Here is a 13,132-nt window from a genome sequence, read left to right as displayed (position 1 = left end):
TAAGAGAATAAACAACCAACAAACTTAAAGTACATATTCCACTCCAATCAACGCAATCAACCTATGTGGTCTGGCTCTAACGAGCCTACATCCACATCCACAATACAAAATACAATTGAGATTACAACAATTTGAAACAAAGTTTCCCACTTTGATACAACAAGAGGATTTTGAACCTTTTTCAAACAACATCTGATTGGATGAGCCTCATCATCAATTCTTCATCACCTCAGAGCAAACCAACAGCTTTATTAGACGACCATGAGAATAGTTGTTTCATCAAGTTCCAAGATTCCTGCAAATGAAATTTAAAAAACTATGTTTAGAAAGTAACATAGTGTGGGTGATGGCTAGACATGACCATTAAACTAATATGAGAAAGTTCTAAACATATATGTAAACTGAAACATTTCATTTAAGCATGTGTTCATGGTAATGTTGCTATATTGGTGTAATTATTAGTGGTAAGAATTCTTAAGCTGAAGGCTCTGTTTCTATAAGATAATAAAAAGAACAGCTTTGAAAACTTGTTAAAACTTGAATGTTTTGAAGATTATAGATAAGAATAATGAACAGCAAAAGAAAATAACACTTATAAGTAATTGATTAAACAATAGTTTTGTTACTAATTACTCTGTTTCTACTATAATATACTAATGGTCCCCAATGCTTGTTAGTTCAGGAAGTGTGGATTATTATAGATAATTTTTTTTTAAGTACTAAATATATATCATTATATAAAATGGGAAAATTTGCAGCATAAATTTTATAATTACTAATTTTTTTTGCGAGAAAGTTCCAAAATTATAATTTTTCTTGCCTTCCAATTGTAAAGTCTAGCTTTTCCCAAACTTTTTTTTTTGGTAATAAAAGTACCAAAATGTTTATAAAAAAATTTGTCATTTGTTTAAAAATTTTATAGTAATTTTAAAACTAAAAAATAAAAACATATATATTAAAATATAAAAAATAATTTAATTGATTTAAACATCAAAAAATATATTAAAAAAATTCACATAAAATAAGAATGAAAAAGGCAAAAGAATAATGGAAAAGGACTAAGGAAGGAATCTGGTGGGAAGAAGAGAGGATAAGGACGTACTAAAAAATTTTAGTTTTAGGTTAAATTTTTATTTTAGTTAAAATAAATTTTGTAATATATATTTTTTTAATGAATGTCTAAAAGTATGAGAATATATGAGACTCCTAATAGAGGTAAGGTAACCTAGCTATAGAATTTATTTTCAAAAGAAATTTGTGAAAATAAAGGATCCTTTGTTCTTTCTCAAAATTTGATCTATATGTACTCAAATTTTGTACTAGTACGAAAAGAAAACAAAAATATTACACAGCCCAAAATATCATGTATCCATTAATTGCAGCACACCAATCCATTATTACAAGAAAACAATCATGTTTCTAATGTTTCAGATGTATCAAGAGTCGAACACAATTGATTGCACTCATATTTAGAATCCCAATTAGTTTGTGTTACTATGAAGTGTCGTAAGACATTCCAAGTTATAAAATATGATCAGAGCAGGGACTATAAAATCTTATTATAGTAAATTTCTTCATACCAAACAAAAAATTTGAGAATTTGAGCACGTACTCCACCAGTCCGCCACTACTTGAACATGAACTGAAAAAATGCAAGAACAAAGCGTTAAATGTTATTGTACGAACAGTTACATAAATTATTTAGTAAATATCATTGCTGCTTTTTATTTTTTTGTTCTTTTTTTCATCTTTTTCTTACCTTGTGATATGAATTTGGAAATTGACGAATATTGGGCCAACCCTCTATACTTCATCTGCATCCATTTGGAAATAGTATTATATGATTTATGTACATCAAAATGGCAAAGTTGGGTTACGTTTGCCTCATTCAAACAAAGTAATAACTATGCTAGTTTTACCTGGTTCTGGTTCTGGTGCTGATAGTAATGTTTGGGACATGACGAATCTTGGGCCAGTCATTTCCTGTCTCCCTCAAGCAAGATTTGGCTAAATGCTTGCAGCAAAAAATGTTCAAATTCTTCAATGGTGTCGCCTCCAGGAAGTCAGGCAACGTTCGCAGCATTTGACAAAAAGAGATATCCAAAGACTCAAGACAAGGCATTATTTTCAGAGGGTCGTTCATGTTCCACCCCACCACCCCTACCCATTCCTCCAACGACTTTGCCCTGCGAATATTGAGTTGTTTTAGTTTCGGAAACAACGAGTTTGTTGATGTGTTGCTATGGATTTCTACTCCCAAAAACTCAGGCCCCATCTTCTTCAAACCATCACTAGAATATATGTCGAGTGATTCGAGGCATGGGAGTTTCCCCAAAGGAGGCAATGTGTCGTGGTAATGACAATGATCCAAGTATAAGCTCCTTAGATTAATCAACGACACCATCCAACTAGGGGAAATGGACCGACCACGGTAGTTCACAATTCTTAAAGACTTTAAACTGATATGGGGTCGCAGAGTTTCAAGTACAGTCTCATGAGTTTCCATCTCTGGTAGAATGAACACGTCAAATAACAAATACAAGTGGGCAAGCTTTGTTTTATTATGAAGTTCAGCTTCCTTAGCCTTTTCCTTGTCTTCTTCACAACCTAAGTTAACCAAACCTAATTTACGAAGATTGTTCAACCCTCGTAGATCTTGTAAACATGCCATGTTATTATTTGTGAGAATGGTCGAATGGAAATACACATTCTCCAGCGTCTGGAGACTTGTCAAGTTTGCAATACTCTTTGGATAGCCTTCACTACACCCGTTAGATAATTGAAGATGTCTCAAGTTAATCAACTTTCCAATTTCATTAGGAAGTTTTGAAATTGCACCGAGAAACTTTAAGGTTTGCAGATTAAACAAATTGCCAATACTAGGAGGTACAGGTATTCTATAGCTCGAGTAGAAGCTAAAATATCTCAAATGTATTAGATCACCAATATTTGTTGGAAATTCCATCGATTCTCCCTTCAAAATTAATGTTCTGAGAAATCTCAAGTCAGATCTCATGAGGAAACATGTGAATACTTAAACCCATGAACTTTGAATCACATGTAACCATAAGAGTGTGCAAATTCTTCTTCTTGAGATTTGAAAAAGTTGGAAACACCGAAACGTTGACTAAGTTAAGATGACGAGTATCTAAGTCGACTCTCCTTCCAGAAGTAGATATTAATTCAACCGAGTATTCATTTTTTGTGAGATATTGTGCAAAATCATGCACTATATCATGCATTTTGAACTTTATAGTAAAACGATTATAATCATAATTAAAATCTTGAAAAAATGACCGCATAGCCAAATTTTGAAAACAAACTTGACCTGTTTGTTCAAATTCATGTTGATCGTTGTTCGTTGACTTGAAATAGCCTTGCGCTACCCATTGTTGGATCAGATCATCTCTTTCAAACACATTATCTTTAGGGAAGATGGCACAATACAGAAAACATCTTCTTTCTGCAGAAGTTAATTCATAATAACTAAACAGTAATGGATTGAAAAGCTCCACCTCCACATTTTTTGTTGGATATTTTTTGAATGAAAAAAAACTTTGAGATTTTTTGTCTCACATTGGTTGCAAATTGTTTTACTTCTTTTCCAAGGGCTATATAATGGAGTATAGCCTTGTTGTTTAAAGTACATCAAAATTCCTTATTTTAAGGTATATAATTATATTGAATTATATTTATATTATGATATTATATTTATATTATGATTTTAGTTATATGTTTTATAGTTATAGAGTTCGGGTATATTTGGTTCGGCGAAGTAATTGAGTTACTTGTCGTTCACCGTTGTATCCTGGGAGATAGACGTCGAAACTTCGTAAAGGCGGCGAATCTGTTTTAAGGAAACTGTGTGTTACACAGGCCTCGGCTTTTATATCATTGTTATATATATTATAAGTTATTTATATTATATTATTTATAATTATAATATTATATTGTTATATATATTATGTTGTTATATATGTATATATTATAAGTTATTTATATTATATTATTTATAATTATAATATTGTTATATATAAATTATAAGTTATTTATAATTATAATATTGTTATATATATTATAAGTTATTTATAATTATAATATTATATTGTTATATATATTATGTTGTTATATATATATATTATAAGTTATTTATTATAAGTTATTTATAATTATAATATTGTTATATATATTATAAGTTATTTATATTTATAATATTTATGTATCTTTAATTTTAGTAGATATTGATATAATTATTGTTTTTATCATATTGTGTTTATTCAAGTATTATATAAGATATGTTTTGTCTAACAATCTTAAAACTGATTATTGTTTAAATATAATATTTGAATATATCTATTAGTGATATTTCTAAATCTATATGTTGAAAGATATTGTTATTGTGAAAAGTTCGTTTGAACTTAAATCTCACTAGAGAAGTTCTGGGAACTGAATATTTTCAAAGAAACTAGACTGCTGAGGCAGGGGCTAGACCCTTCTTCTAGTATTCTTTGGAAATTATCTAGTAGAGATATTTGAGGCTGGATAAATACTCAAAGAAATATTCTACGAGAGGCTAGACTACGAATGGTTGGGATTTTAACCCTTCCAGGCTAACCTAAGAATTTTTCTTTAAGTTTGATCTAAGCAAACCCATATAATTTTCCGGTGTCAGGAAAATAACATTGTTGGTTTTGTGATTTCAGAAAATGACAACTGAAACAAACCAAAATAGCGGGAATAATGAGGTGTCAACTGAGACCCCAGTTCAGGCAATTCAAGCTCATATCCAAGCGGTTCCGGCCTCGGTTAATACGAGCCATCCTTTGAGCTTTGGGGAAAGACCTGATAAATTCAATGGGCAGAATTTCAAAAGGTGGCAGCAAAAGATGTTGTTCTATCTGACCACCATGAATCTTGCGCGATTCGTTACTGATAGCGAACATAAGCTGAAAGAAAATGAGGATGATATCCAAGTCATTAACTTTGTCAATGATTGGATCAAATCTGATTTTCTATGTCGTAACTTTGTTATGAATGGTCTAGAAAATTCTTTGTATGAAGTTTATTCTACAAAGAAGACGGCTAAGGAACTTTGGGAGTCTTTAGACCGAAAATATAGAACCGAGGATGCTGGCACAAAGAAATTTGTGGTTGGGCGATTCCTTGACTATAAAATGGTAGATTCCAAGACTGTGATTAGTCAAGCTCAGGAATTCCAATTAATCTTACATGACATTTCCTCTGAGGGAATGATCCTGAGTGAGACCTTCGAAGTTGCTGCTTTAATTGAAAAGCTTCCCCCTGAATGGAAGGAGTTCAAGAGCTACCTTAAGCATAAGCGAAAGCAGATGAGCATTGAAGACTTAATTGTCAGACTTCGTATTGAAGAAGACAACAAGAATTCAGAAAAAATGAGTTCAAGACAAGATGTGGCTAAGGTCAATCTGATGGAGCAAGGTCAAAACTCTAGGGGAAAGAGGAACTTTAAACCCAATGATAAAGGGTTTAAATTCGGACCAAAAGGAGGAATCTCTAAAAAGTCGTTCAAATTCCTTGGCAAATGCTTTAACTGTAATAAGCTAGGTCACAAGTCATCGGACTGTAGACTACCAAAGAAGAACCATGGTGAAGAGACGAATATGATGGATAAATTCTCCAAAGATGTTGGTGATATAAATCTATCAGCGAAGGTATCGGAAGTAAACCTGGTCAACTCCAACCCTAGAGAGTGGTTGATTGACACTGGTTCTACTCGACATATATGCTCAGACAAGAGTATGTTCAAATGTTTTGAACAAGTGACCAATGGAGAGAAACTATTTATGGGAAACTCTGCCACGTCTGAGATTGAGGGTCAGGGAAAAGTGATCCTGAAAATGACTTCTGGAAAGGAGCTGACTCTGAACAATGTACTGTACGTACCTGATATTCGCAAAAACCTTGTGTCTGGTTCACTGCTGAACAAGCATGGATTTCGTATGGTTTTTGAGTCAGACAAAGTTGTTTTGTCTAAAAAGTGGTATGTATGTGGGAAGGGGTTATGTAACTGATGGGTTGTTTAAACTCAGTGTAATGGTTGTTAAACCAATTATCAATAAAGTTAATAACGCTTCTTATTACTTGCTTAAGTCTTCCTATGTTTGGCATGGTAGACTAGGACATGTTAATTTATGACACTTTGTGTAGATTAATTAACTTGAATCACATGCCAAAATTCCACATTGATTCAAAATCATAAATGTGAAACTTGTGTTAAGGCAAAACTAACAAGGTCATCCTTCAAAACGATTGAAAGGAATAATGAACCCCTAAAAATTAATACATAGCGATGTATGTGATTTTAAATTTGTTTAAACAAGGGGAGACAATAAGTATTTTATTACTTTTGTCGATAATAGCACTAAATATTGCTATGTGTATTTGCTAAAAAGCAAAACCGAGGCTATAGAGAAATTTGTTCTCCATAAGACCGAAGTTGAGAATCAACTTAAATTTATGTTAAAGAAACAGATAATGACTATGTCAATTTTTGTCTTTACGTAAATGACATGCTCATTGTTGGAAGCAGTGATAAAATGATCAAATCTATCAAAAGTATGTTGAACTAGAAATTTGACATGAAAGATTTAAAATCTATGAGTGGATATGTGTTCACACTCGGTGGTGCAGTTGTATCATGGAAATCTTCTAAACAAACGATAATAGCTAGATCCACGATGGAATCTGAGTTTATTGCTTTAGAAAAATGTGGCGAAGAAGCAGAATGGCTTCGTCAATTTTAGAAGATATTCCAAAATGGCCTAAACCAGTGCCAGCTATTGGCTTACATTGCGATAGTCAATCTGCAATTGGTAGGGTGCATAATAATATGTATAATGGTAAGTCTAGACATATACGTCGTAGACACAATACCATTAGACAACTACTCTCAACAGGAGTTATCTCTATTGACTATGTGAAATCAAAGGATAATATTGCGGATCCGCTAACCAAATGGTTAAATAGAGAGTTGGTTGAAAAATCATCGAGGGGAATGGGTCTAAAGCCCATGAATGAATAAAGTCAATACAGTAGACACCCCACCTAGTTGATTGGAGATCCCAAGATCTAGGTTCAAAGGGACAACTAAAACTATAAAGACTATGTTGAATCACTGTGGGGGTTATCCTCATTGTCCATTCCTATGATGAAACAGTGATAACCGTAAGGAAAAGGTTAAGCTATGCTTTTAATGATTTCTTATGCGTCGAAATGTCGAGCAGAGTAATACGGGTTACTCTTAATTAAGAAAATCACCTATGTGAGAGAGAAGATGGGCCGCTTCTATAGGGATTGAATAAGGGCTCAATTCCTAGAATATCTCTTGCAGAACCAGGGAAATGTTCAGGGCCAAAACGAACATAATCTTGAGAACCAATATATGTCAGGAAGATTCATGTGTGTGGTATATCATCGTTTACACGAACGGCAGAACAGTTCAAAGACATCGCGTCTACTGATCAGCCAGTAAAGTAAATATACTTATACAAGGGAAGGTTCAAAGGGTAACACCTACCTATCCTATGCAGGTTTCTATCGTTGAACTCTATCACCTAGGTCTATTTATTTTGTTGGTTTTTCTTGAGTCAGTTTTTTCATTCATGTGGGGGATTGTTGGATATTTTTTGAATGAAAAAAAAACTTTGAGATTTTTTGTCCCACATTGGTTGCAAATTGTTTTACTTCTTTTCCAAGGGCTATATAATGGAGTATAGCCTTGTTGTTTAAAGTACATCAAAATTCCATATTTTAAGGTATATAATTATATTGAATTATATTTATATTATGATATTATATTTATATTATGATTTTAGTTATATGTTTTATAGTGATAGAGTTCGGGTATATTTGGTTCGGCGAAGTAATTGAGTTACTTGTCGTTCACCGTTGTATCCTGGGAGATAGACGTCGTAACCTCGTAAAGGCGGCGAATCTGTTTTAAGGAAACTATGTGTTACACAGGCCTCGGCTTTTATATCATTGTTATATATATTATAAGTTATTTATATTATATTATTTATAATTATAATATTATATTGTTATATATATTATGTTGTTATATATGTATATATTATAAGTTATTTATATTATATTATTTATAATTATAATATTGTTATATATAAATTATAAGTTATTTATAATTATAATATTGTTATATATATTATAAGTTATTTATAATTATAATATTATATTGTTATATATATATTATAAGTTATTTATTATAAGTTATTTATAATTATAATATTATTATATATATTATAAGTTATTTATATTTATAATATTTATGTATCTTTAATTTTAATTTTAGTAGATATAGATATAACTATTGTTTTTATCATATTGTGTTTATTCAAGTATTATATAAGATATATTTTGTCTAACATTTTTTAACTCCCAAACTTCACTTGTGAACATGTCATGCCAATCTTCAATGTCCTTAACACGCAAAAAACTCCCTAAAGTCTTCACAGCAAGAGGTAAGCCATTACATTTACGTGCTATTTTTCGACCAATTGAGTCAAAATCTTCCCTCACTTGTTCCGTTCTGTTGGATAGTGCTATTTCTCTTAAAAACAACCAACAATCCTCTTCAGTCAATTTATTCACACAAATCTTGTTTGTGTCTCCCACCATTTTGGCCACCTTCTCATTTCGTGTAGTCACCACAACACTGCTTCCAATCTTGCCAAGCTTTAAAACTTGCTCTAGTAAAAGCCACTTGCTGTAGTCGGTGGTCCACACATCATCTAGTACGAGAAGAAATTTCTTGTCCGTAATAGACTCACGAAATTCTTTCATTAACGACTCTAACCCAGTGGCTGTTGAGGGTTTTTTAGTGAGTTGCTCAATAACTTCTTTGGCAATCCTAGGAACGTCAAATGGGTCTGAAACGCATACCCAAATCATGTTACCCTCAAAAATGGTCTTGACCTCAACATCATTATAAGCATTTCTGGCCAGAGTAGTCTTTCCAATCCCTCCCATTCCAACAATGGGGATGAACATGGGGTGTGGTTGTCATCATGGCCACCCTCACTCGGCCTTAATCGATTAATTAGAATTTCCTTATAGTCGTTTTGACCATAAACGACAGACACGTCAAGAAAGGAGGTGGTGTAGTCTGGCCGCTGGAGTAAAAAAGGGTGACCACTTGTTTCCTTAAAACAGAACATGTTCTTTCTAAGGGTGATTCTCTCTAGTTTCTCGTTTAAGCTTTGGATCTTTTTAGCAATGTCAAGACGATTAATAATCACTGGACTAGAATGAAAAAACGAGAAGAGAATAGATGACCAAACCTTGGGTTTAGTAAGCTGATCAGCAGCAATACTAGTTTCAGCTTTGTTTTTACTTTGGTCAAATTCTGACTTGAGAATTGCAGTGTTCCACTCATCTAGCACAGAATCCATGTCGTAGGATACATCTTTGAGCTCATCCAGCCACAGTTTCACACCTTCTTCCTTCAGTTGTCTCATTTCAGCATCTGTAAGGACTGCTTTGATGGCTACCAGATTTCCTCGAAGATTGTCAAGTTCTTCATCGACTCCCATGACCAATTTCACCTTTTCTCCCACATGTTCACTAGTGACCGAAGCCAACTGATCAAGAAGAACAGAGATCACAGCGTCAACCATGGTTGCAGAGATGAGTGATTTGGATAGTAGAAACGAAATAATGAATGGTAAATGTGTATAACGACTTGACTTCCCTTGATATAGAAAATGCTCCTTCAGATCAGATTATATAAATATATAATGTCAAGTGTGCCATTGAATGGTTATAAAAAAGTAATTATATATTCCCATTGGATTGGAGTATATAATAATGAATCAACAAACTTGAAGGCAATTACCAAGCAATTTTTTCTAACTCGTTTTCAGTTTTGATGAATATAATATAGAAAGTGCATACCAAGTCCTATGAGAAAAAGGTTATTAAAGAAATGCACACATAATATATTATTATAATTAATGTTGTAATAAAACTTAGAGATGAAGATTTGACGTTTTCTATTTATTTATTATTTATTTATTGTAAGTTCCTCGAGTTTGCTCTATGCAGCTATACAAGACCAAGTAATAATATGCGTGTATTAATAGAATAGACATAAATATATAAGGGAGATTAGAGAAAATATTCTTAATAAAATTGAATCGAAAAAAAAATATGTTCTCTTATTACAAACTTTGAAAAATATGCCTATATTTTAGTTTGAGATAAAAATACCCCTAACACTTTAATATCATATTTTAGTTTTAAAAGAGAAATATTTATTAGTAATGAATTAAAACTATGTTTTTGCTATGAGTATGCATATAAAATGATCTTGAGTATTATTCAAAGTGTTTTGAATCGATTTTATGTTATGTTTGTGTATTTTTGTTAAAATTTGAGAAAATCATGAGTTTAGACTATGTGACACGATAACTATCGAAAGAACTATGTTGTACTGGGCAATGAAAGTATGATCATGAGCCCATGAAAGTAATGGATCTCACTAGGCCCAAGGTTAGATGTAGACGGCCCAAGTGGTTATTGATTCCAGGGATTTTTTTTTTTGTAAATATGGTTTTTTAGCTATTTTTTTTTAAAAGAAAAGAAATGAAGATTTCGGCAACTGCCTAACACCAAAGTCAAGGACTCATACATCTTAGGTGACCAGGCCACCAAATTATAGTGTTGTCAATGGAAAGAGTTGGCTTGGCCAGATCATGAGCTATGGAATTGGTTGACCGATTACAATGATAAAACTCAACTACGTAAAAACTATTACAAAGCGAGAAAATATCTGCAATGACAAAACCAAACTCAGCTAAGAGGGGCGTTTTGTTAGACAAAGCCAAACAAACCCACTTACAATCAGACTCAACAATCACATTATTAAAACCCAAACTCGAACAAAGAATCAGGCCATTTAAAACAGCCAGCGCTTCAGCCACCGGGGGGTGATCAAAGCTTGGACCGGAACAGCCGATGATGCCAAGCAATTCCCAAGGTGATCGTGGACCACCGCTCCACAGTTGACCCTGCGATTACCGGCCACCACCCCTGCATCAACGTTGAGTTTCAAATGGCCAATAGGATGGGCGGACGAGCTATTAATATGCAAAAATATGATAATTAAATTTTGTTGGTTTGTATGGACAAATTTAATTAGAAAAAAAATCAGATTATGAAAAAAGAAATATGGCATAATAATGAAATAATGATTATTTTATAAAAATATGAGAAAAAAATCTCATAAAAAAAAATACAAATTTTAAAAAATCATAAAATAATACTAAAAAAAATAAAGCCATATTTTTTAAAAATCGAAAAACTGATATAAAATGTAATTTTCATATGATTGAGCTGCCCAGCGACTGACTGGAAAGTGGCCCACGTGTACCATTACAATAAGAAGAGGTTCTTCCAGGAAAGGACACGGTTCCAGACCCAGTCGGTTACTCGGTTTCGTATAGGTGAGCTCGTCTAAGTAATTGCCTTTCAAGTGAAAATAAATCTGGAGCGTTGATCTTTGCCAGATCATCCGCAAAGAAAACGTCTCGAGCTCCAACGGTCATCTTCTTTTGACTCTTGAGTCCCGTCCCTTACTTTTTTTCTCTATAAATAGCCTCAAAACCCTGAAACTAAACTCATAACTCAAACAACCCAATTCTTCTCTTCTCTTCTCTACTTTCTCTCTGCTCGTAATATTCAAGTCTACAAAAGACTCTCATTTTCTCTTTCCAAACACACTCACTTTCTCTCTCTTCTTTATAAATGGCTCGTGTAAGCTTTGCTTTGGTTGCAGCAATGGCAGCATTGCTAGTGGTCTCCACCGTCGCCCAGTCCCCTGCTCCTTCTCCCTCCGTACAAATTCCCAGGAAAATTTCTCCTGCTCCGGCCCAATCTCCCACGACAACGGCTGCTCCTTCTCCTGCTCCGGCAGCCGTGACTGCCACTACTCCGGCAACTGCTCCCACTCCATCCACCGATGTTACATCTCCCCCATCTCCTTCACCGGTTGCCGCTGATGTTCCAGCTTCATCTCCATCATCGATCTCTGCATCTCCTTCTGATTCTCCATCAACGATCACTGGTAATCCTACAGAGGCTCCTGGTCCAGCTCAAAACGGCGCCGTTTCGGCTTCATTCAGTGCCGTTGGATCCATGGCCGTTGTCGTTTTGGCCTCAGTTTTCGTCATGTAGAGAGCTGGCTTGAGATTTTTACTTTTCCTTATTTTGGGATTAATTATTTTATGTTTATAATAGATTTACAATTTTTATTATTTTTATATAATTTTTTTATTATTTAATCGTACGTATCCATTTATTTGATTCACAATTTATTATATTTATAGTGAATAAAGAAGGCAGGATTTGCCATTTTGGTTTATATGATTTTGTATTCTCCTTTTGTTTTTTTATTTTTCGTAAATATCAGTATAATAATATACAATTTTTAATTATATTATACCAATCCAATAATTTTATTAGCACCATATATAGTAGTAAATTTGAAAATTATGAGAAGGTATTATAAAGATTATGGTTGTAATAATGGTGTTTGGTATTTATTAAAAAAAAATCATAGAAGAATTTATGGAGAAGTTAAAGTTGGCTTTAACTTTTTCTAAAATAGCTTTTTGAAAAAAATTTACAATAAATTTATTATTATATATTACTCAAAATAAAAATTATTTAAAATAAATTAATATTATAATAAAGTAAAAATATTTAATATTTAATTTTTTTGTTCAAAGAATATTTTTATAAATTATATTTATTAGATATTATTTTTTTGGTAAGCTTAAATTAACTTTAATATAAAATTTATTATATTACTATAACATTATTTTTATATCTCATTATTTTTTAATATCAATTTTATATTTTAGCAACAAAAAAAAGTGGAGGTTTAAGATAACTTAAGTTATTATAATCGAATCTTAGTTAAATCAACTAATTATAATATATATACACGACTTTTTCAACTCACGTCATTTTAAATTTATAATTTATCACACTCAGTAATTTTTCTTAAAGCACAACTATATCAAACTGGCCCTAAGTGATTGCTGATTAATGCGATCCAAATACATGTTTGAGAAGA

At 32.5% G+C, this 13,132-nt stretch overlaps 3 protein-coding genes across 3 annotated transcripts; 1 reads left to right on the top strand and 2 right to left on the bottom strand.

Annotated features, from left to right (window-relative positions):
• Positions 1–1,810: 1,810 nt before the first annotated feature.
• LOC133784832 (putative disease resistance protein RGA3) lies at positions 1,811–2,965 on the bottom strand. The gene is made up of 2 exons (XM_062224104.1): positions 1,920–2,965; positions 1,811–1,814 (listed from the first exon to the last, which is right to left on the bottom strand). Exons 1-2 carry the CDS (start codon positions 2,963–2,965, stop codon positions 1,811–1,813), a joined length of 1,050 nt encoding a protein of 349 aa, XP_062080088.1.
• Positions 2,966–8,385: 5,420 nt separating this feature from the next.
• Positions 8,386–8,946, bottom strand: LOC133784831 (putative disease resistance protein RGA3). Its single transcript, XM_062224103.1, has one exon. It carries the CDS (start codon positions 8,944–8,946, stop codon positions 8,386–8,388), a length of 561 nt encoding a protein of 186 aa, XP_062080087.1.
• A 2,724-nt stretch (positions 8,947–11,670) lies between these two features.
• LOC133781886 (classical arabinogalactan protein 1-like) lies at positions 11,671–12,415 on the top strand. The gene has a single exon (XM_062220993.1). The coding sequence runs from the start codon at positions 11,800–11,802 to the stop codon at positions 12,226–12,228; it is 429 nt and encodes a 142-aa protein (XP_062076977.1). The 5' UTR covers positions 11,671–11,799; the 3' UTR covers positions 12,229–12,415.
• Positions 12,416–13,132: the final 717 nt, after the last annotated feature.

The sequence above is a fragment of the Humulus lupulus genome, chromosome 6, assembly GCF_963169125.1.
Source record: "Humulus lupulus chromosome 6, drHumLupu1.1, whole genome shotgun sequence".
Lineage (NCBI taxonomy): Eukaryota > Viridiplantae > Streptophyta > Magnoliopsida > Rosales > Cannabaceae > Humulus > Humulus lupulus.
Note: the sequence above shows the minus strand (reverse complement) of the source record. Positions and strands in the feature narration are given on the sequence as shown.

Bases quoted from the DNA above. Each gene is read 5' to 3' on its own strand.
- LOC133784832 (XM_062224104.1), bottom strand. From the start codon at position 2,965: ATGGAATTTCCAACAAATATTGGTGATCTAATACATTTGAGATATTTT.
- LOC133784831 (XM_062224103.1), bottom strand. From the start codon at position 8,946: ATGATTTGGGTATGCGTTTCAGACCCATTTGACGTTCCTAGGATTGCC.
- LOC133781886 (XM_062220993.1), top strand. From the start codon at position 11,800: ATGGCTCGTGTAAGCTTTGCTTTGGTTGCAGCAATGGCAGCATTGCTA.